Source organism: Anser cygnoides, chromosome 11 (genome assembly GCF_040182565.1).
Source record: "Anser cygnoides isolate HZ-2024a breed goose chromosome 11, Taihu_goose_T2T_genome, whole genome shotgun sequence".
Classification (NCBI taxonomy): Eukaryota; Metazoa; Chordata; class Aves; order Anseriformes; family Anatidae; genus Anser; species Anser cygnoides.
This window is the reverse complement of record NC_089883.1, coordinates 4,624,202-4,648,655: the sequence shown is the minus strand read 5'-3', so window position 1 is coordinate 4,648,655 and position 24,454 is coordinate 4,624,202. Positions and strand designations below refer to the sequence as shown.

Sequence of the window (24,454 nt, the reverse complement as noted above, 5' to 3'; positions counted from 1 at the left end):
TTCATAAACATGCAAACACACACACACACACAGAGCTCTATTGCGGGCATTATTTCATTAACAGCATAATTGTGCAAAATAGGTAAGTATTTTCTATAATTGTATAATCAGCATATAATTATATAGAGCAGAAAATATAAACATAAATTAAATAGGTGAATGCATTTATTATTCAGATATAAATTTCAGTGGTAACTGAAATCACGCCACTGTGTACGTGTGTGTAATTAATAGAGCACTGCAATGAAAGATGTTGTATTTATGTAACTACCTGATAGAGCTACGGCCACCTTTGCTCTAAGACAGATTGCAGTGCTGCTGCTTACAGAGGCATCAGAAGACTCGAGCCATGCAGCTGCATTTGAGGCCTGCCGCCAGCATGAGGGATGTCTCCTTCTCACTCCGCTGAAAATTTAACAGCAATAATAAAAGGAAATAGGTATAGCTTCTGCTTTGCAGCTGCACGTGCACAGCGAGGCTTCATCGTGCACAGAGACCAGCGACTCCATCTGCCCACACGGAGAAATGGGATTACACAAACTCCTCTGAAACACAAAGAACTGCGCTGGGAAGTCAGAGGAGAAAGGGCTTTTCTTCCTAGTTCAGCCACAGGCCTTAGCTAGCTGCCTACCTCCTTGACTTAAAGCATGGCAATAGTGGGTAAAAGAGAGGCAGCCAGAAGTGGTGTTGTTTTTTAAGATGCTGCACTGTGAAACGACGTCTTACGCTAGAGAATATGAAATCACCATCTAGACCTCTTAGAGCCAGTAACCCAACCTGACAAAAAGTAGTATGGAAATTCTGATAGAAAAGGTGCTTAGATCACTGACCTCCTTTCACTCCTGCTTCTGCTTATGTGAGCTGTAGTTGGCCACTGGAGGCAGATTTAGGTGTCTAGGGTTTTATGTCTCATCTAGAAGAGCCATATTCCAGAAAAACAAACCCATTAGCCCAAGCATCTTCCAAGAGAAATGTTTTATCATATGGAACGGCTCAGGGATTCAGCCTTCAACGAGGACTGTGCTTCGATCACAGATGGGATCTTGGGAACTGCACTAAATCACAGATGGTATATTTTTTCCTATAATTCACAAAATGGGCTATTTCCACTGCTTGCTGTTTTTTTTCCCTTCTCTGATTTTTATATTTTGCACATGGCAATTGCAAACATAGATACAATTTTTTAAAAGGGCCCTTGAAAACATTTTCTTTTAATGATGCATGTAATCTTTTCCTGCTCAGTACATCTAACACCAACATGTCATCCTTTTCAGAAATTAAAACATAGTTAATTTTAATAGGATTGGGTTTATGGTTCATATGTTTTGCTTATTTATATTCTGTGTCATTTCTATTTTCTTGGATAAGCTCGAAATTCCCTTGTTATCTCTTGAAATATTGTGTCAGCCATGAGCTACTTTCTAGACTGAGACATGGCAGCCTCTGCTGTTGCCCACTCTTGGGCTGCAGGAAACTGGCGGATCACACATTTGTACTCCTTACAGTCTGTGTTATCTTAATTCTGAATCATCACCAGCTCAAGAAAGCAGCACAGCCCAAATTCACCCTGTCAAACCTTGGCCCTTTGCTGGGGCAATGTACTCAGGCACCCTACAAAACCCCTGGGCAGTCAGAGGGAGAGGGTGGAAGGAGGGAGGGGAGGAGAGGGAGAGAAAGAAGCACCCCAGCCATCAGCGAGTCGCTCCTTGGAGAAGCTTCTCTCTCTACTGTCTATACAAGCAGCCTAAGGCAGGCAGGTACTTCACCCAAGTTGGGGAAGGGAGAGGAATTTGGACATCCTCCAAACAACTTATCGTCTTAAAACATAAAACAACAGATGGAAACAGAGAGATATGGGGGTCCACAAACAGTCAATGAGATTGTGATAGGAGTTTGCGTAACGCACGCCGGTCTCTGCACATCAGTGCAGAGCCTCTTCCGAGCTGCTAAGTGACAGCAAAAAAAGCCAAAATTACATTTAATACTTGCCTGAAATTGCTTCATTGTTTTCCATGTAAACTGCTGCTATAGCTGGCACAAAGGTTTTATTTGTTTGCTGGTAGGAGAGGAGGACAGCCGATACAATATGAATAAGAGAAAAGGTAGTTATGAGCAAATCTCCGTTCAGCCACGATTCAAAAAGATTTAGAGCTCCACATGTTGATAGCAGTATAGAAACAACCGGGCTCCCACCAGCAGCGTGCTGCGATCCAACCTCTGGGGATCCTTTTCTATATCCATTTAACTTTTCCACCTCATTTGCTATCACAAGCTGCTCAAATGCTGTTGTCATTTTGTTTCTGTTTTGTATTTACTGATGTTATCAAATATTACACTTCACTGGAGGGTAATCTAGACAGCATTGCATGCCCTCTTCAGTACAGAGCTGCTCAAACATTCGTGTGTCAGCCCCAAAGCCAAACAGCGAATCAAACCAAAACCCTGTGCAAGTCAATGGGAATCTTTCCACCAGGCTTTGAATCAGCCTTTTTGAGAGTATTTCTAATTCACGTTAAATCAGGATTGAATAATCCTTTGGCAGTGACAGGAGCTCAGGGTTGTCGCAGCACGGAATCACATTCAGGCTGAGTTCAGGGCTGCTTGGCTCACACGGGTAGCCAGGCTTTCTGTGCTTTCTGATGATTTTTCTCACTCTCAGGAAAAGTGCTCAGCAATCTCCCCAGGTCACAGCCAAAGATCTTGACCTGCTAAAGAACAGCACCAAATCCACCATCAATGCTTCTGCCTGAAATGGGATCACACTTCGGAGCACTCTACCTGCACAAAACTCATGACCTCACGCCAAGTCCTTGCCAACGCACCTCTCTCACACCCTGCCTTTTTCTGTGAACCAGAACCATGGGACTTTGTGGGCTAGGGGTTGTTTCTGGAAAGAATCTATCACCCATGCGTTCTGCTCTTCATTTACCATATTTTTGTTGTTGGCCTCCAAGTTTTCCACAGCCTCCTGTGGCTTTCTCCACTATTTAAATATGCACTTGCATGAAATAATATTTCTTTGTGTGTGATTTTTTTTGGACTCTACTAGTATCCTGTTAATGTGCTCCCTCTCCCAAGTCTCTCTGGTGTCAAAGTGGTGCTGTACTACCACTCCAGTTGCCTTTTTGGCTGACAACATGAGAAAAGATGAGGAAAGGGTCATGCGTTCGTATTTTTCACAGACCCAGGATGCTAAGTAGCCAGAGAAAAAGGGTATGTGAGGGGCAGCGTTCTGACTGCATCTCGGAAATGTCCCCACGAGGGAGCTCCACAGCTGGAACGGATCCTGCTCCTGGGTTTTAATGCTCACGCAGCCTTTCCCATACGGCCCAACTATTCAGCCTTTATGAGACGGAAGTGGATATGAGCCTAAACGCTAGAGATGTAGTGAGTTTGTAGTCACACCACACATGATTTAGTGAATAACTGATGCAAGGCAAAAAGATGGCAGAGCTCTGTGATCTAACAGCTGTGCAAACAGGCTAGAGAATTTAAAATTCAGGAAGCTATATCTGCAGGAAAGCGTTTAAAAAAAAATCCCTAGTGCCACATCTGGTGGCATCAAATTGTCATTATGACATGGTATTTAAGATGATTTAATGGGTTTATTGCCGAGAAAGAACCTTGGAGTTTGCTTAAACTACTGTGCATTAAAAGGATGTAACTCTTTAAATGATATTCTGACAAAGTACTGCCTAAACAGTTCATTATCTTCCAGGAATACACACGTATGTATATCAGCATGTGTTATATGGCAGATCAATAGACAGGAAGACGAATACAGCTTCTATCTACATGCACATGTATTTAACAACATACTACAGCGGACTCACGTGTTGCAGAAACTATTTTTTTGGAAAAATGCATTCACTCCCTTTTGTCCTTCGCTCTTCTACACCTCATACATCCATATAGCAGGCAAGATTTCTGTCCACCTTAATTACTTCTCACTTATGGCACTGAATCAATGGGTGGTTTTGAAACAAAGGATTGAGCTACTAAAAACAGCCCGGCAAAGTGTCTGGGAAAGGTTACTGAATATAGATGACTTCTAAGAAAAGGTGTCGAGGAAAAGAAAAGGTGTCTCTTTTCTTGCTGAATAATTTTAATGTGACTTAGTGTTTCTTTCACCTTTAGTTCCCGGAACAGTTCTCATTTCCTCTGAATGTTCTGACTTCTTATCTCAGGCCCTTTCAGCTTGTTGATTTTAAATTCAATCTGGCTAATTCAAATTCAAGGCACACTGCTCCTGAAGTCTTTCACCGTCCCTTGATTCCACAGAAGGGGGCTGTTAATAGTATGGGGTTTTGTCAGTGAGGAGCGGCGCAAACTTCCTTTTACACTTATTCCTTTCATACTAGATTGACACAACACATTGCAAGCTAGTCAGACAGTCTTGCTGTAGGTGTCTAACTTGGGCGATTCTCTCTCTGTGACTGCACATAGAACACAGTTTTCCAACCAAAGGTGCTCTGATGCACACCTCAGAGGCCTTACGTGAACAATAAAGACCATCACCTGGGAAATGACATGACAGAGCAGATTTGCCTAACTGGACATATTCCTGAATAATCCCATCGAGTCACCAGGAGCTTTTCCATCATCTATGGCAATTTTCCACCATCAATGCATTTGCCTTTTAGCATTTGAATAAACTGTCAGAGCATAGCCTGCCTCTGCTAGCCAACCCTGCATGCGTGTAAAATGAAAGCGAAAAAGGCAGCTTTTCACTGATCGAGGCATAATTAACTGTTCAGACACCTAGAGTGACCTAGCATGGAGCTCCCCATGTCCCAGGTGAGCCACCACCAACCTGTGCAGTAACACGCCTGGTTTATGAGGGGATGCCCACCACGCTACCGGGCACAGCTTCGCTGAGCTGATTCCGTGCTGCTGACCCTCCTCCGTGCAGTCCCACCACACAGGCAAAGCCAGCTCGCAGACAGCTCTTACTGACAGTCTGCCCTATAGCATTATGCTGCCTGTTTACATCTCTGACTTGAATTTTTTATGTATCCATAACAAATTACATTTATTTCTTTTCTTTTCCCCTTGTAAAATCCAGCCCTTACAAGGCAGGAAGGAAGCTGGAGTTTGTTTCCTCTGAAAGTAAGTCATCTTCATTTCAAAACTGAAAGGGGTCTTCAACAGCCAAAGGGCTGGTTTTTCTTTTCTCTCTCTTTTTTTTTTTTTTTTTGGTAAGAGTTTGATAGTGAATAATTGTAAGAGGGAAAAAAATCACCTCAGGTTGTATATTGCCACTTCCTCTTGCATTGCAGTTAATGCAAACCTTTGATTAGCCTGCTGAAGAGACCACACATTCAATAATTTGAAGCAAAAGGTTAATGGTGTTATTACAACTATTATCCCTTTTAAAATCATTATCCTCTTGTTTTTTATGTCTATATTACCTTCACCTTTCCATGAACCCACTTTACCAGCTGTTTCCCTCTGTCATAAAGTTTGCCGAACATCATCCTAGGAATAGGATAAATGCCATGTTTTATCAATCAAGCCTAAGGGAATTCTCAGCTTCTCATAACCCAAACTGTAAAGGGAGACTATTACAAAGTTTCTATTTTGATTTTTAAATTGGCCATGAGTGAAATATACAGTTAATGTCAAGGTGCAAAATGCTGCAATTAAGACACCATTTTTCTTGGGAAGTTTTACAGATTAGCAAAGTATGAAAACTGGAGACTTAGAAGAGACAAATCAATTGTAATTATTTTTAAATTGGTTATTTGTTAGAAGGATAAATAGTCCCAAGCAAAAAATGCCCAAAATGACCAAAATGAAGATAAAGAAAATGCACAAAGCAGAGGTGATGAGTCCGATTCTAAAGCATCGTCCCAACTTAGGCACTTAAATTGCACAGAGTGTCAGGAAGACTTGTGCTCCTGTCCCTAATATTAGAAAATGTGGGTTAATTTCCTAAAATTTCAGAGTGAGATTGACCTCTAAATGCATGGCAGTGTCCGAGACATTTGAAAATGCTCCCTTCCCTCCAGAGACACTAAGATGATTCAGATTGTCTAACTTCAGCCACCTACACTTGGTTGCTCTATCAATATTTGAGCTAAGTCTTTGCTCTTTATAAGAGAGAACTTCTTGGTGCACTTTCTTTTTTTCTTTTTCTTTTTTTTTTTTTTTTTTTTTACATTTGGCATCTTCTGTAATCCATTTCCACTTTTTTTCAGATCCTGCGGACACCATTAGTCAGCATCTTTATTGGTTATATATTGAGTCCAGGGTCTAACAGTGGGCCTGGAAGAACTTGTCTACAAGGAAGCAATTTCCAGTTCGCTTAATTAAGTAAAAAAAAATAAAATAAAGCATGAAAGAAATGAAAGGCCTTAAAACAATCAAATTTTTTAAGTGCTCAGTCTTCTGAATGCCAAATAAAAATATGACACTTTTCCTAGAATTTGAAAAGAATCTGTTAATGATAATACCTCTACATGAAAATACCTTCCTTGCAGAATGGCAACAGCACAGCATTTACTGAGCTCTTAGTAAAATAAATGAAGTGCTCTGTGATTGCTTTCTTTGAACATGGAAAAATACAGGTAGCGCATACTAATGTTGTTCAACAATAGTGTCTATCTGCGAAAAGCTTTGATCTGTACAGATATTTAAGCAGAACAAAATGTAGGCTTCGCCTATGCCACTTTTATAATCATGGATGCACAGGAGAAGTTAATGCCTGTATAACTTATAGCGTTGCTGGCAGCAGAAATGAGACATTTTCTTTTTCTCATTTTTAAATTCCAAACATTTGGCTACCAACTTCTGCATGGTAATTCAAGAACAAAAAAGGGAAATTTTTGCCATGTGAAAGATGCAGTAAGTGGCAAATTCCCACTACGAAAGACCCGTGATTGACGTGGTCTTGTCATTATCATTGAAAATAATCTTCCAGTGTGTTATAATGACAAGAGGATGTGTAATGTTATTCTGATACAAGAAAAGACTGTGTACATCCATTGATCCAAAGAATTCTAATTCGCCCCACAGAGGAAGATAAGAATCACTACAGCAGGCAGTTAAAAGTCTGTCTAGACCGGTATCCTGGCTCTGACAATGCCTAATACTTCATATTTCAGAAGAAAATGTCAAAATAGGAGCCCCATTGTGAGCATTTCTAAAAATGAACAGTATTAATAGTAAGTGTGTTCTTATCTCTTATGCTTTTCACCGCTAGCAGACCATTATTGGCTTCCACAACAATAGTTACTGTAGCAAGTGAGTTTTATGTGTGCTCTTCTTTTATATTTATGCATATATGCATAGCTGCATATATATACATGTGTCTATAACACACAGATAATGCATACACATGCAATAACTGAAATGATAATAAGTCCTAACATTTAAGAATTCATGTGCTTTTTTTAAAAGAAAAGGCAAGCTTAACCAGGTATTGTCAGCCAAGCTTTTTCACAGCTGTTTTAATCACAGCTTGAACTAGTTAACAAGAAATTTCTCCAATAAATGTTTAAATATTTTTAAAATGTGGTTAGCTCACTGATGGCTTTAAAAAAGACACCTGGTAAAGTTTAAACACAGAATTCCAGGTTTAGGGAAATGGGCCTCACGATAAGCGACATAAAAGATTCAACTTTTTCAGCTTTTCAAAGGAAAGGTTTGTGAGGGTAGCTAGAAAAAAATAGCAAGAAAAATAGGTAGAAAAATTAGATCTCTAGAAAAGTCCACATTCAGCAGTGTGAGTGATTTGATCTGATCTCATACAAAGAGGCAAAACAACGATTTGCTATTTAGAATATAGCATTAATAATTTCTAGTTTGAATTGAGACATAATTTCCTTGCAGCTAGCTGAATAAAAATCAGAGGTGACTAGAAAGAATAATGGTGTTGCCATCTCCCGGTACCTTTAAGATGAAATTCAGTGTCTTTCTAGGCTACGTGCTCTGATCCAGTGTTTGTGACAGTCTTTGCTTGCATGCACATGAAGGGGGAGCGCGATGTGACTCCAATCATCCCGGTCTCCCCAGGGCCTGTGAAATGAATTGAGAGATTCAGATTCCCTTCCATAATGGGACACGCTCATAAAAGGTGCGGCTCTGCCCTAAGACAATAATTAGATTTCGTGCCCTGCAGCATCAGCTGGTTACCGGTAAATGTAAGAGGATTTTTTTTCCCCCAGGTTTGTCAGTCAGCTTCCATCAGTGGGGGTGTTCTACCTGCCTTTTTGAAGGGGAGGCAGGAGCTCCATGTCCTCTCTTGTGGCACCAAGAATATGCTTACAGGTTCAAGGTTGTTTTGGTCACCAGGTTTTAGGGAAAGAAGGTGTTTCAGAGTACGCTTGGTTTTCTGCCTTCTGCCATCCAGGGCTGATTTCTTGGTAGGACCACATGGGGAAAACCCACCTCCCCAGACCTTATCAGTGACAATGCCGTGCTTACCTCCATTCCCTTCCTGTGCTAGGCACTCACAGTACACGATGAAGGAAACACTGGCTTGGCCTTTAAGTTTGATCTCAGGTACTCAAGGAAAACTTAGTAGCTTGTGCTATTGGGTAGGCTTGACTAGATGGACTGAACTCTGGGCAGTTCCTACAAAACTCCAAACCTTTCCTTGGTGTTACAAGGAAAAAGGTTCCATGTCATGGAACTCCAAGCTACTCCAGGGTTATGAGGTAGAGTATCTGAATGTGTTTCTACAACACCCCTGACATCATCCTTTCTCTTGTAACATCCAACAGTCTGACATCAAGCATAAACACCTCGTGACACATGTATCTATTAAGGACGTGTGTGGGTCTACAAGGCAAATCATGCTGAAAGAGCAGGAAAAGCCAAGTGACGCTGTTGTAAGTTAAAGCATGCGTTCCCGTTAGCAGAGCTCAACTGTGATCCCAAGCTGCTTCTTGTCCTGCCGACCACTCGTGTTATCTCAGGCTGCCGACACCACTTCCCATCCATGGTAGCTCTTACCCTACATTCCCTCTTGGCATAAAGCATTCCATTATCTCCATTTTCTGCTGAAGTCATCCCTTTCCTAAGCCTGGGCACCAACCGCAGCAATCAGAAAGGGTGTTGTGAAAAAAATCTGCTTCGCACGAACACATCCGCAGTCGTTAATGGCTGCACTGCAGGGACCACACTGAGAGCCACGGATAGCCTCAAGGGAGGCTTCTTCAGCCAGCCACCGTCCAGCAAACAGCACGCTGGGAACCGTCTTCTAGGCGCTGGATATGGCTTCTGTGTTTTGCAGCGATATGAACCCACGTCATTGCTTGGTGCAAATTGCTAGGGCTGAGGAGTCACCACAACACACACATTCCTGTTTACAAGAGTGCTCTAACAAAAGATGAGTTCAGATCCAGACTTGCATTTCCCTTCAGCGTGAGGTACTCTGGTATGAGATTTGGGTTCATCTCAAGTTCAAGTTTTTTTCAAAGTATAAAAAAAAAAATGCACTTTACAAGCCATCAAAACCCTCAAGTTACAGCCAACAGTAGGAAACAGCTAAAGCAGCACATAAATAAGAACACAAATTAGTTTGTTAATTCCCCTTTCACTTTCTGGTTATTCATTCCATCGAGCCTAAACACCAAACCGTGAACCGCACATGAATAATGCAGTTGCTGCTTCAGAGTTGGTTCAACAGGAGAAATCTGTATCCTCCCTCTTTGTCAGATATTTATAGGAGTATTTCTGAACACCTTGCTTTGAAGTCAGAGTCACTGAAATGCAGAGGGGTACACTTTACAATTGTAGGAAGCTCTTCCTCCAGAGAAGCACTTCCAGAAGGCCACTCTAATTGTGCTGGCGCCAATAAGCCCTATAAATCCTTCTGTCCTCAGGGGACAGCAGGATGAAGGGATGTTCTAACCACATCCATTTTTCTCTTCTCATACTCCTTGCAGAGCCTGTAGTAGTTGTAAACATTCAAAGCCACCCTCAAGCAGCCCTATGCTGCCCCAAGAGTGCTGGATTCAGATCCCTTTTATGTAAGGGAACCAGCCATAACAGATCCTGCAATCTGACCCATTACACAAATATCTAAGCAAACAACAGGTCACTCCAGTGTTTTCTTTACCTGTGCATGAAACAGCACGATGGTTGGTGACATGCCAGACTGCAGCCCCAGTGTGTTGGGCTAGGAACTGGGACAGAAATCCTTGTCCTGGGAGTCCCCCAAACTGTTCACCTGCCGGCGAGGGGGAACGTGCTGGCGCTGTGCTGCCACTCAAGGAGGAGACAGTTCTTTGAAGTTTGCACAACTCTTCTCTAAGCCCAGCCCCTCGAACCAGGGATGAGATGCACTTCTCCCACATCCTGAAGGTAATGGCAGGAAGGGGCTACATGAGGCAAGCACCCAGTGCATGAGCCTGGACATGCTGGGTCTCAGCCACCACGAACGCAACCTACTCTGCCCCTTGGCCAGATTTCCAACCTTGGCCGTCCTCTAGTCACGTATGATTTTCCATTTCCAGACGCAATCTTGTATTAAGTAAGACCAGTCTTTTGGCCTTCAAGGGGATTCTGCTTTGCCTGAAGGACTGTATGAAGAAACACCTACCAAGATAAAATGCATGCATTTATGGAGTCCTTGGCCAGCGTAGCAGTACTGGCTTTTCTAAATGTGCCACGTCCAGCCTGACTTAAAAATACACTCAGTGGTGTTAACGCTTTGGCAGTGGTGACATATCAGACTGTGCTTGCAGCAGCATTTGGAAAAGCATCTCTGGCTTCTTGCAATCTCCTATGTGTAAATGTCACTTAATTGTCTAAGAAAAATTTGGCTGACCTTTCAATTACTGGTAATAGAATAAAAGCAATAGAAGACTGTACGTGACAGTGAGTGTCACCAACACCCAGTTGTCACCTTCCTGTGCTGATTGGCAGCACCACAGAGAATTCGCACTCCATTCCAGGGCTGCGTTTTTGGCACAGCACTGATAAAGGAACTCACTGGTAAAAGGCCAGGAACTAGGAAATGAAAGGAACAGTCCCTCATCCTTCCCTGTCCTGACTCTTTAAACAAACCCAGAAAGAGGATTTCTGAATATCTGCAAAAAGGCCTTATGTTCTGAGGGCTTTTGTGGAACCTGAAAGAGCCCATAATACTTGCTTTCAGGTGTAGACATTGCTCTCTTCCATAACTGCTTTCTAATGCCTGTCAGACCCACAAAGGTGGTTGACTGTTTACAGATAGATGTCCAGGTATATGGGCAAACCCTCCTGACCATGCAGAACAAAGGTCAGTATGGGGTTTTTGAGACCTGGGCCAGTATATATGGTTTAGACAACGGTTTACACAACCGTTGTTGAGGGCGTTTGTGAGACCCTCATTAAGGCAATGCCTTTCTCATGGCTCTCCCACTGAACTATACTGCGTGTAGTCACTAGTGGTGTCTGTCATGTTTGATACTGGATAAGAAAGACACCTGAATGGATGTTATAGTACAGCCATCTCACATAAATCCACAGTTTGTAATGTAGCTGTTAGCAGACAGTTCTCAAAGCCCTCTTCTAGGAGCAGAAATAACTGTTCGCTCTCTGAACTGCCAGGCTGTTGATTAAGATCAGAAAGGTTTAACTGGCAACCTCCTAGTGCTGGTGCATGACTCATGATTAGGAGTGTTGGCTCAGCGTAAGTAAGAAGTTGTCTTTAGTAGGAAGAGGACAGCAAATGCTGACCACGTTTTCCACTTCCTTCCCACTCACAGCTTGGATCCCTGAAAAATAAGAGATGTTCCTGGCAGAAGTCACTCTGGCTGAGACCACTTCTCCTCTTGTATCTTCCACAAAGTATGATTACTTATCAGGCATCCTCCTCTGTGTGCAGACTTGGGATCCATACGATACCTTCAAAAATTCCTCTGCCAGGCTGAAGTCCTGATAGCCTATTTTCAGTGTGCGTACTGAGGTGATTTGCAACTAACGATTACATCTAGAAACTTAAGCTGCCAGATCCCTCTAAATTCAGTGATCTGACTACAAGAGTCAATTAACCATCAGAGCTAGGATATTACCAGCTGCTGCAGAAAGATGTTCTTCTAGTTCCTTCACCTTTACGATAAGAGCTGATCACAGCCTCATTGCTAGAGCTGATCACAGCTTTGAGGGCACGCTCAAGTGAGACCTTTCTTTCTGCATTCTTTACTCTTACATGAGAACTTGTGCATTAATTAGCTTGCTAAGGCAGCTAGTTCTTACGTAGTCCTGAATAAAGTGGCAAAATAAAAGAATAGAAAGGATAATCAAGCACTTGAATATCTCTTGCTCTTTCTCACATACACCCACACACATGCATCCAGTCACACACATACACCCATACTGTCTGAGTGTTCATCTGCTGTTCCTTCCTTCCTTCTGGCTTATCAGATACTAAAATAGTGATGTGGTAGTTTCCATCATTCATGCTATGACTTCACTGTGTCGGTCAGTTGAAACGTCTCATGCACAAGAAAGTATTCTCAAGAAGGGTGGATGAGAAAACAGTCAATCACTGCATGATAATTTCAACAAGGAAGTTTTGGTCTTTGAGTTGTGCTGAAAAAAGCCTATCAAAGGGGAAACAAACATCTGGAACAAGTAGCATCTGACTGTGACTGAATGTTCCTACTCTCTGAATCCTCTGTGATCTAATTGTTCAAGTCATACAAACTTCTAAACTCTCACTAATTCTGTGTTGTTGTTTTTTTATACACAATTGTCCACATTCACTCCTTTCCCTATCTAGCTCGTTTGCACTTGCAAAGAAATAACAGAAGGCAAAATTTGAATGGTCATGTAATACCTGTAAGAGAATTGTTTTTATACAGGATATAACTCATATGGGAAAAAATGGAGATGTGGAATTTCGATTTTTTACCTCTTATATTCATAATACTTTCAAAATCAGTTACAAGAAATTGCATACATTGTACATAAGCAAATTTAGCAAATAAATAGTCTGCGTGCATATCTGTCCAAGCACATTCTGTTGGCTTGCTACAAAACTAACCTGACACTTGCTAATATATGGAAAAAGGTTTATATGGAACAGGACAATCAAGCAGTGTTAGTTTAATTAACTAAAAATACCAAAGATAGCAATATGTTAATATACCTCTGTTCCCAAATATGATAAAAACATTTGTTAGTTCCTGTGAAAACTAATTCAGAAAGCACAAAGGAACTTGAATATCCAAAAATTGTTTAAATACTCAACGAATCATCACAGCATTTTTTTCTTTAGTTACATAATTCTTCACCATGAGCTGGGAAACCTGTGGCCAACAGTCCAGATAAAGTCCGTGAATTCAGCCCATCTGGAATCACGTTACTTTTCCCCACGTTATTACTGATTAACGCTGAGGTGTGCGTTAACACGTAGCCAATGAAAGGTGTTCCAAAGGCCTACGTGGCTCTCAGCAAGGCCAAGTTCTTCATCTCAGAAGTAATTCTGAACATGAGCGTACGTTTCAGGGGACCGGATATCACAGAGGTATGCCACGAATCCTGAGGAACCCTGAGGTTATCACGTCAGGTAGTTAAAAGCCGAGGCTCTGAGTGTGGAAGCCATTTTTTACTAATTCCGGTAATTACCTGAGTCAGCAGGGAAGCACCAGGCTGCTCCTTTCCAGTGCTCACGAGGGATAGAAAAATGCAGGAAGCAGCAGCTGCTGGAAGCGTCGGGCACGCGGGTGACTCGGGCAGGGCAATGCCTCCTGTCAGCGAGGGGAACGCAGCAGGTCGTTCCCCGCACACACCTTCAGGGAGAGGCCCTGCTGCAGACTCAGGCGATGACAAAGTGTGACACTTCCTAAACAAAATTAACTTCAGCAACCCTCTGGTGCAGGCGCACCGTTTGGTTTTGTAACGCGTATCAGGCTGGCCATGGCTCAGAGCCGCACGGCCACCAGGCTGCTGGGTCCTGCCCTGTTCCCCTATGGACACAGACAGCCTTCCCGCTCTTCCTACAGGCGCCGGGGGCTTTCCTAAATTTGTACTGCTAAGAATTGGGAATAACCAACCTTGCTTTTATGCTTGTGGGCTGATTTGTCAAGTATGACCTGCAGAGTTTGTACGGAAAGGCTTCGGCCGTGCTGCTGAGGCCTAGCGGCACGCGGCCCTACATGGCCGCTTCGCACCCGGAAGGCACGAGCTCCCCAGTGGGGCACCCGCTGGTGACGGAGCGGAGGGAATCCAGCAGGTGCGTGTACAGCGAGGGCAGGGCACAGCCTCCCTGAGGTAAACTGAGGGGGTACCACCACGCCGCCAATCTTTGCTTTATTTTGTATTCCGTGAGTCCCACCGCCCGCGGGGCGAGGCTGAGCCTGATGGCAACGCAACGCCTGCCCCGAGCTCCTGCCCCTGGCCCTGCTGACAGGAACGGAGGCCCGCTGATGGCCTTGGGCCTCCCTCAGGCCTCCAGCCCCCAGCCTCCATTCCCTAGTCCTCAACCCCAAGCCCCTGTCCCCAGCCCCCAATCTCCAGCCTCCACCCCCATTCCCCTATCCCCATTCCCCTATCCCCATTCCCCTGTCCCCAGTCCCCAACCCTCACCCCTCACCCAGCCCCCCCCCCGCCCAGGAGGCCCTACCCCGCGCCCGCCCTCACCCCTCCCCGCGGCCTGTCCCGGCCCCTCCCCGCCTGTTTACCCACGGGCCGCGCACGTGGCGGCCTCGCCCCGCCATTGGCCTCCCCTCCGCTGCCCTGCAGCCTCCCCGCCAATCGGCGCTCTGTCCACGCGCCTCCTCCCCCCACCCCATTGGCTGGAGGGCGGCGATCACGCCGCGTGACGCGCGCCCCTCCGCCGAAACCAAGCGGGGGGCGAGCGAACGGCGAGGCGGGGAGCCGCGGGGCGACCAATCGGAGCCGGGCGGCAGGGGCGGGGCTCGGCGCTGCGGGCTCCGGCGGAGCCGGGCGGGTTTTAAAGGCACCGACGGCGGCGGCCGCGGCCTGCCCGGGGGGGAGCCGGGGCGCCAAGATGGCGGCGGCCGGCTGCGGGCCCGGCGGCGGGGCGGTGCGGGCGCTGGCCCTGGTGCTGCAGGACGAGGCGCGGCCGGGCGGCGGCGGCTACTGCAGCGGGGACACGGTGCGCGGCCGGGTGCTGCTGGAGCTGGCGGGGCCGCTGGCGCTCCGCGGGCTGCGCCTGGAGGCCGCGGGCCGGGCCCGGGTGGCGTGGGGCGAGGCGGCGGCGGGCGGCGGCGGAGGAGGAGGAGCGGCCCCCGGGGGAGCCTGCGGGGCGGCGGCGGGGCCGGTGGGGCCGCGAAGGGAGGCGGAGGTGCGGTACCTGGACGTCCGGCAGAGCCTGCTGCGGGAGCCGCGCGGAGGTGAGGGGATTGGGGGGCGGGAGAGGGGGTGAGGGGGGAGCTCTGCCCCCTGGGGGGGCCGGGAGGCGGCTGGGGGGGGGGCACAGAGGTGCGGGGAGCAGCCCCCGGGGCGGCCGCAGCCCGCAGTGTACGCGAGGAGAGGGCTCGGCCCGGTTTGGTCGAGTCCTTAGGCTCGGGCAGGGTGGTTTGGGCAGGCGGGATGGCAGGGCGAGGGAGGGGTTTTAAGGTAAAAGGGGAGAGGTTTAGGTTAGAGGTGAGGAGGAAATCCTTCGCTCTGTGGGTGGTCAGGCGCTGGGACAGGCTGCCCAGAGAAGCTGTGGGTGCCCCATCCCTGGAGGTGGTCGGCAGCAGGTTACGTGAGGCCCTGAGCTAGTGGGTGGTGTCCCTGCCCATGGCGGGGGCTTGGAGGCCCCATCCAGCCCGAGCTGTTCTCTGATGACTGCTGCACCGTGAGCCACAGGTCCAGAAACACAGCCTGCAGTTTTCACTTGGTTTGTTACGTTGGTCTCCTACATAATGTGTCCCGCAGGGGTTAGCTCTTCACAAATTACCTTAGGCACCTGAGCGTGCCTCATGTGCTGTAAGCAGCACCTGAAGTCACCAGTGAAAGACTCTGCAAGCAGCCAGCTCGCTTTTGGAATGACTTAAGAGGAACACCTTTAACAATCACGCAAACGCTGCAGCATTAGGGCAGTACTGAAGAATTAAAGGAAAAATGGCATTTCATCATGTAATGGTGAAATACTTCTCACGCTTATCTGTAGGAGAAGTAACTGTTAGGCCTTAAATCTCCACTACAGTAGGCCCTCTAAAAATGTATTATGATTATGTATATTAGTAATAAAAATAGTAATGCTGGCCTTAAATTGCAGCTTTTTAGTACAGAAGGTAGCTGAGTTGTTAACTGAATAAGTAGATCAGCTGCTGTCATAGAATTATAGGATCATTTCGGTTGGAAAAGACCCTAAATATCATCAAGTACAGCCATCAATGTGGCACAACCAAGTCCCCAGCTAAACCATTTCCCTAGGTGCCAAATCCGTGCTTCTCTTAAATACCGCTAGGGATGGCGACTCTGTCGCTTCCCTGGGCAGCTGATTTCAGTGCCTGACCAACCTTTCTCTGAAGAAATTCTTTGTGATAACCAGTCCCGGCACAACTTGGGGCAATTTCCTCATATCCTATCACTCTTTCTCTGAGAAAAGAGACCAACACCCACCTTGCTGTAACCTCCCGTTCAGGGGGTTACAGGTAGAGAGCGATGAAGTCTCCCGTCAGCCTCCTCTTCAGACTCAGCAGCCCCAGTTCCAGCAGCCGTTCCTCATATGTCTTGTTTTCTAGTCCCTTCTCCAGTTTCACCGCTCTTCTCAAATGCGTCCCAGCAAACCAGTATCTTCCTTGTAGTGGGGTGCCCACAATGAGCACTGAACGTAGTACTCGAAGTGCGGTCTCACCAGTGCCGAGTACAGAGGGACAATCACTTCCCTAAATCACTTCCTTTATCACAGTCCTGTTAAAAAGAAAAAGAAACATAATGCTTTCCAGAAGCCATTTTGGATTAGAAATTGGCCAGCATCCTGAACTGAAACTCAAGGTCTCAGTGCTTCCTTGATTTTTTTTCATTGAAATCACACCACAGAATAAATAAAATGTGGGCTCCCATCCAGAACCCACTGGGATCAGTAAAAAGTTTCTTCTAGTCCCTTGCATCTGGGTGCTTTCAGTCATAAATAATTTATAAAAGCCTCTGCTTTGTTCTATTTATGGAATAACTAAAATATACTATTGGTTTTTATTCTGCAGGTGAGGAAAGCTTAGTTCTTTTAGATGGAAGACATGAATTTCCCTTCAGCTTTCAACTCCCACAAGAGTAAGTTAAATAATGCAACCTGAAGGGACTGTGCTGGACACTGCTTGTTGTGGAAAACGAACTCTGTGTAATTTGGCTCAAGTTTTTTAATATCAAACCGATAGTTCAGCTTTATATATTTGTCTTAATCAACCACCACGTAGATTGGCCTTGTTTGTTACAGTTTCCCTAAAGCCTTAAAAGTACAAGAAGTAAATTGGTAAACACTTGTATATACAGGAACTGTTCGTCTTTGCAACTGTGTTACAAACTGATGGTAATGGTTTTATGACTGCTTGTTTCAGGCCTCTGGTGACCTCTTTCACTGGGAAGTATGGCAGTATTCAGTACTATGTGAAAGCAATTCTGGAAAGACCTGCAGCACCTGATCAAAGTGTACAGACAGAGCTTCAGGTCATTAGCCATATCGACGTCAACTCACCAGCTTTATTGGTAAGAAGGTCCTCCACTCCCCCTTCCTACCTTAAGGCCACCTGCAAAAATTAAAATTAATTTAAAAATGAACAGTTACCATCCAGCCATCTAGCCATTTTCATGTTATTCTGGAGTGTCATTTTCTGACTTCTGAAAGCATATAAGCTCCCTAAGCTTTTCTCTATAAATAGATGATCTTAGGTTGTGTGAATAGCAAACAGAGTGGCTTTTTTTTTTTTTTAATACCATTGATTACAACCCTGATGGCTTAGGTGCTCTTGCCAAAAAGTTATGCAGGCTTCAAATGCATAAATAAGGCTTAATAATAATAATGCACGAGCATGAAGTAGTTACTCTTACCAGAGCCACTACATTCATAGGGCTGCAGTGTCCTAAACTCGTCAATAATAGTAGGTTGAGGAACAGTAATTATAGAAGAGTATTAATCATGCCCAGCCTGTCATTTATGCTCTGGCCATTATGTTACGTATCCTTCCATTTTGCATGTCGTTTTCTAACATTAAGTGTGTGCACGCAGCTGCTTCAGAGATCTTTTCAGTTATTTCCTTATGACAGATTTGGCCACATTAAACCATTGAGCTTCTAATAATCACTGGAAATACTGTAGAGTAATAAGAAAGATCGGGCATTAAGTAATGAGAAAATAGGCTAGATAGAAGCTAATGAGCTGGATTCTTTTATCTCAACCCATATTATGAAAATAATATAAAATTATACCTTGCACTTTCATGATAGCAACTGGATCTAAATGGTTATTCATTTAAATATGAATAAGTAATTTCTATTTTATTTAAAATGCTAGGATAATTTTAACATTTCATCATGATGTGAGCGTAGTTAGATGTTTTGAGCACTCTTTTTTCCTCTTTATTGGCTCACATTTTAATCTCTCTTGATCTAGAACTTACGGAAGTGTTTTGGCAGTGACATTTGTAAGCAGATTGTAGTCCTTATATTCAGCAACACGTTACGAGTGTGAAGGCAGCGTATGTAGTTACTGCAAGGACAGCGTTGAGTTGACCACGGGTTATTGCATAGGAGAGGGCAATGGGTCATCTAGTGAGCAGTGTCTGTTTTCGTGGATTACCAGACTACCACCAAAAAAGTGCAAAACTACACAAATTTGAGACATCATGATTATAGCAACTGGGGGCAGTGCCCAGTAAATGATTTTAAGTATCTTGAATCCTGGCTGCCATTTAAAAACAGTCGTGTGTTCAAATAGCTAAAATTTGTTTCCATTTTACATGGTGGCAAAATGCCAGTTCCATTGCATAGTACAAAGTTTATCAAATCCAAGTGGATTTCAGAATTAATTTCAATAATTGATGTGCATTAATATTAAACTGCAAGTGATTGATAACTTTATGCCATAAAATGAAAAAAAAAACAACTCCTCTATTTTATAGACACCTGTTCTAAGAAGTCAGGAGAAGATGGTTGGTTGTTGGTTTTTCACCTCTGGGCCAGTGTCTCTGAGTGCCAAAATTGAGAGGAAGGGATACTGTAATGGTAAGAGGAGTTGTCTTCACCCTTCAAGATGTGAATATTAAACATCTAATAGGATTTTTCATCTCTGTAAAGCCAACACTTTATAGTTGAAAGAATAGCTGTGCTAAGGAGGTAATAAAGATCTATATGAATTCGTCTAAGAAAAATTGTCAAACCCCACCCCTCGCTCCCCCCTCATGAATATAAAGAGAAAGGAAGTCCTGTTAGACAGTAATCTCGTGGAAAAGCCATGTACATCTGAATGTGAAGAACAAGATGCTTTTAGTGGGGATAAAATCGTAATTGGGGATATAGTTTATTTTTAATGTCCCATTTGTGTAGGTTTACACTTCTGTAAGAATGAGCTTTAGCAGCTTCTTTGGCATCTTGATAACATCAGATAGATTGAGGAAATGAAATATTCTGGAATTGAGTTAGCACTACATAAAAGGAAGACTGGTGCGTAATTTGCAAATAAAGCTTTTATAGCTTGTTCATGTTATGCTTAATGTTTCAAAATGAATGAATCATTGTTTATACATAAAATGTAGTAGGTGGCTATAATTCTGCCTGAATACCACTCTGCAAAGAAACTAGCTTGAGGAAACTAACAAGTATTGTTCTCATAACATTGCGGATGATGTACGTGCTGCATAACATGCTTTGATATTCCCAAAGAAAAGCTGGTAAATACCAATTATTTATTGATTTTTTTCTGTTTTTAAGGGGAAGCCATACCAATCTATGCAGAAATTGAGAATTGCTCTTCCCGCTTGATTGTTCCTAAAGCTGCCATTTTCCAAACACAAACTTACCTGGCCAGCGGGAAGACAAAAAGTTTCCGTCAGATGGTTGCCAATGTGCGAGGAAACCATATTGCCTCAGGGAGTACAGATACCTGGAATGGGAAAACTCTGAAAATCCCACCTGTGTCCCCCTCTATCCTTGACTGCTGTATTATTCGAGTAGAATATTCATTAGCTGTAAGTATGCATTTTCATTACAAATATGTAACTCCTGTGTAACTCTTGAATACTAAATTAATTTGGGAGTAGAAGAACTTTCTTACTGAGCAGCTTTTACATTTTGAATTTGGGAATGACAATAAATACCAATAAATATCATATACGGGAGAGAGACTGAAGATACTGAGGAGACTCTGAAATTGAAGGATAGGAATGATGGGGAAAATAAGCTGCTGCTTCCTCAAACATTTTCTAGTTCTGTGCCTGCAGAGGGTATTACGGGGAAAGTATTTCAAACTGAGTGGGATCTTCTGGTCATTCTCATCAGAAGTGGGAAGGTAGGACTGAAAGTCAAATGCAAAATTACTTTTGTGAACATGTTTAGTACTTTTCCTAATGTCACCTAGACAAGGTGTAGAAAGAAGGAAATGGCCAAAAAAATAACTAAAGCTGTCAGAGTATTCGCTAAACATACCTGTGATGAGGAAACTCCTAATTTTTAAACAACCTGATGCATTGGCAGAATTGTAGCTTCCAGGAGCATCAATGTGGTCTAATGCTGTCTCTTTCTCTTCTGTTTTCTGTTGTCACACAGGTGTACATTCATATTCCTGGTGCTAAGAAATTGATGATTGAAATGCCTCTAGTGATTGGCACTATTCCATGTATTAGCTTTTCAAGCAGAAACTCCAGCATTACCAGCCAGTTTAGCGTGGATATGAGTTGGCTGGCGTTAACCCTACCAGAACACCCTGAAGGTAACATGTATTGAACTTTACATAAGACAACATAGTACTGTTTACAACAGAAAGATAGCAGTGGCAGTTCAAGGACTAGATCAATAAAGGATGTAGACAGTTAAAGTATGACTCAGGAGAAGTGAGGCACACAAATCTAACTCAAAATCCACAAGTATTGGTAAGGATACCCTGCTCCAGCTTTCCCTAAGCCTCCACCTCTATCTGACTTGCAACTGAATCTTGAAATAACTAACCTCTGATTGTGAGAATTCTACGTTGGCAGTAGGCACCTTAAAGTTACTTAATGAGTGTATCTTGATACAATATAGGTTTGTTGCTGGAGTAGCCCTAAACGCATCTGTAGTATGTCTGCAGAATCACTTATGCTTACTAAAAAGAAAGTTCTAGATAGAATATTTATGAATATAGTGCACTTCATACAATTTGACGCTGTACAGTGTTTAATAAACAGGACCTTGTGCTCTTGGAAACTGTAATGCATATACTGTCTGGCTGTGAGTGAATACTTCCAAATTTGACAGTAGTATCTCTTGTGTTTCAGCACCACCAAATTATGCTGATGTAGTGTCTGAGGAAGAGTTTTCCAGACATGTTCCTGCTTATCCACCACCAATCGACTGTGAGGAACAATTGTGTTGTCCTGTGTTTGCTTACATACAAGAGTTCCGGTTTCAGCCTCCACCTCTTTATTCAGAGGTAAAAAAATAAACAACAAAAAGGTTTCAAAAAAAAAGCTTTTTGAAAAGCCCCTGCCGAATCTTAAGTGTGTTTACTGTCAGATGGCCAAAAAAAGATGTTCCAAAATGCAAGAATTATAGGCAGTAATTGTTGACATTCTCTCTGTAGGTTGATCCACATCCAACTGATGTAGAAGAAGTTCAGCCTGTTTCATTCATGCTTTGAAGAGGATTTGTGATGAATGTCTTACCTTTCTGCTGCTTCAGCTGACAGTGCAACTAAAAAGGAGACAGTTTTCTTCCTCAAGACTGAAGTTTGTGTACAAAAAAGGCAAAAGAAAATGGAGACGGAGGTATGAGCACGTTTGGTGATGGAGGAGAATCTTCTGGATTAGTCTGCACAAAGGATGTTGTAGGAGCAATTATGATTGGGGTACATGAGAAGTACTGGAAAATACTGAATGTGTTCTAAAAAGTGAATGTACTGCGTAAAGTGCACAGTGGAAATGTAAGGATCTTCTGAAGAGAAAGAGAATTAATACTTTGTCACTCTGGAAGAATTCAAGTAATGATGTTCAGAACTTTGTAGTAGAACAGAACGTAGGGTAAGAAAATATTTCCAAAAGATTGCCCAGGATTGCCCAGAGCTCAAGGGGCTTCAGCTTCACACTATCTGCATCCAAGAACGGAACGCTACTAAAATGTGGAGCAAAATCTTCACTTTAGCTTAACTTTGTTTCATGAGAGCCTGCCCTTTTAACTGTCAAGTGTTAATTTTTTCATCATTTATACTGATTCTAAAGATATCATGGATGACAGAATAACTGTTACGCAATATTAAGAAGGCAACCATTTACTGAATGAAAGATACAAATCTGTAAAAAGAAAACTGAACTTTGATACAAGCTTATGCACTATGCTCTCTTTCAAGGGGTTTCTTAAGGGAATTATTCTGGCCTCTTCTACTGTGTAGTTCTTTTTCTGCATCTTGCGTCTATGGATGGCATGATAAGGGGAAGCATGGCAAGGGAAGATCCTTCTGCCAACAGGTGTACTAAGCAAAATGGACAACACTTAATTTATTCAGAAGCCTTTATAAACCTACCTCTGTTTTGGAAATTCACTTATTTTCAGAGCTGAGACTCAAGAAAAAAAAAAGTCTTGTTAAAGCTTCAACATACTTCAAGATTCTAAAAGGGACCCTAAATGGTTTCTGTGGTTAGTGAATGAGATTGGAGGCATAGGGAGAAGCATAAATATACCCAGAATAGATACAGCTTGTAACTGAAGTGGAAGCAGACATCAGGGGAACAAAATCCTCTGATAATGGCACAACGCTTCTCATTACTCCTGCATTTTTGTCTATGGATCTATTGTCAGGGGCTGCACTGGTCATTTGCTATCCATATTGTTTTTTGTGTTTCCTTGTTTGTTTATGCTGTTTAATTTTGTTTTGGTGCAATATTCTAATGTTTTCTTCCTCAGGTCACTTAGAACAGTGAGTTTGTTGCTGCTAAGAACGAAGGCACATGATTTTACTTGGCCCTTTGCTGCCTTCATTTAAAGTAGAATGTTTGCTTCCTGCCAAGCATCAGTTGGAATAAGTAACCCGCCACGAACAGATCACTTAAAGGAGCAGAAACACAGCATTCTTAATATGCATGTTTACAGTCAAGTCTTTATACAACAGGGGATCTTGAACTGTTAGAATTACTCCATGTGTCTTACAGAAAGGTTTGGGGTTAAAACCCAGTGCTTCACGTGGTTAAAACATTATACTTTCAGATAACTACGAGAACAGTAATAGTTTCCTTCATTTCATCCATAACTGCAGTTTTTAAAAGTTTGAATGCTTTTTTTATGAAATCTGTCTTCATTCAAGAAGCAGGGATTTTTTCTACAGGCATATATGGATATATATTTTTAGTCTTCTTTTGGTATGACTTCCTTACATTGTTTAATTTCTAGCACTTAACCTCAAGTCACTTTTACATCAGTGTAAAAGACATGCTGATGGAGATTCACATTTCTAAACTGCAGTTACTTTTTTTCATTTGCAAATTTAAGTATTGTCATCTATAGCAAATGCAGCTTTAACCAAAAGTTGAGTGCATGTTTTATAAAGGACATTATAAAAATGAGTATTTCTCCACTTAAGTCTCAAGATGTAGCTCCTTAGGCCTTTTTATTTAAGTGATGGCAAGTCCATATAATCAATGCAGGATTTACATCACCTGGGAAAGGGAACAAGCATAATGTCCTTAAACAGATACCATTATGGCTACTTGAAAAACACTATGGCTGTGTATTAATTTGCATGTTAACAATTCAAAATACTAGCTTAAGGAAAATTAGGTGCTTTTTTTTGACTTTAATACCTGATAGGTGATGTGTGCTACCTGGCTAGTTGTTTGGTATAAACATGGTCAAGCAAACAAAAGCATGAAGGGTAAAGATGTGCTTTTTTTTTCTTTGAATTGTTTTTCATTATTTGCAGATAAACTGTGGCCTTAGATTGTTTGCTGCAAAAAAATAAAAAAAACTGTGTTTCTGAGGAAGCACACACAGTCCTTCAAAGGGGGGTTGAAAACAAGATCAAATTCTGCTCTCTGACACTTGGCTTAGTGCAGAAACTGGTCCTTTAAATACTGTTTGCACAACAATAAGTTCAATATGCAGGGGGGTTGTTTTGATAACTTAACTGTGAAACAGTTGAAAAGAGACAAAAGAAAAAAAATGCTGTTAAACTTTAACATATGGGAACATGATTGTATTTTGTACTAATGTATGAGCCCTGTGGGCTCTTTTTTGTTAATAAAAGTGTAAAACCTGCATAGTGCTGTTTGGTGTGGTTTCAGTGTCTGTAAGACAAATAGCTGTGCTGTCTGGAACTACCTCTATTCTGCTAACTTTGAACACATGTAGGTCTCCTACTTCTCTGAGCCAGAAATTTTGCCTTCAT

The 24,454-nt window shown here is 43.0% G+C and overlaps 2 protein-coding genes across 2 annotated transcripts in view; one reads left to right on the top strand and one right to left on the bottom strand.

Annotated features, from left to right (window-relative positions):
• Nucleotides 1–24,454, bottom strand: part of LOC106036443 (protein FAM169B) — a 269,050-nt gene that overhangs the window by 37,162 nt on the left and 207,434 nt on the right. Inside the window, exons 29-32 of the mRNA XM_067003776.1 lie at nt 17,585–17,636; nt 16,513–16,803; nt 13,564–13,780; nt 7,894–8,019 (exon numbers count right to left, since the gene is read on the bottom strand). The gene's annotated coding sequence lies outside the window, so the exon portion shown is untranslated. The remainder of the gene's footprint in view (nt 1–7,893; nt 8,020–13,563; nt 13,781–16,512; nt 16,804–17,584; nt 17,637–24,454) is intronic.
• On the top strand, nt 14,882–24,324 carry ARRDC4 (arrestin domain containing 4). Its single transcript, XM_048076325.2, has 8 exons — nt 14,882–15,293; nt 17,097–17,163; nt 17,448–17,595; nt 19,008–19,110; nt 19,816–20,072; nt 20,650–20,812; nt 21,357–21,511; nt 21,662–24,324. The coding sequence occupies exons 1-8, from the start codon at nt 14,948–14,950 to the stop codon at nt 21,716–21,718; spliced, it is 1,296 nt and encodes a 431-aa protein (XP_047932282.2). The 5' UTR covers nt 14,882–14,947; the 3' UTR covers nt 21,719–24,324.

Bases quoted from the DNA above. Each gene is read 5' to 3' on its own strand.
- ARRDC4 (XM_048076325.2), top strand. From the start codon at position 14,948: ATGGCGGCGGCCGGCTGCGGGCCCGGCGGCGGGGCGGTGCGGGCGCTG. The intron at 15,294-17,096 runs GTGAGGGGATTG...TTTATTCTGCAG, and splicing joins GCTGCGGGAGCCGCGCGGAG to GTGAGGAAAGCTTAGTTCTT. The intron at 20,073-20,649 runs GTAAGTATGCAT...GTTGTCACACAG, and splicing joins GAGTAGAATATTCATTAGCT to GTGTACATTCATATTCCTGG.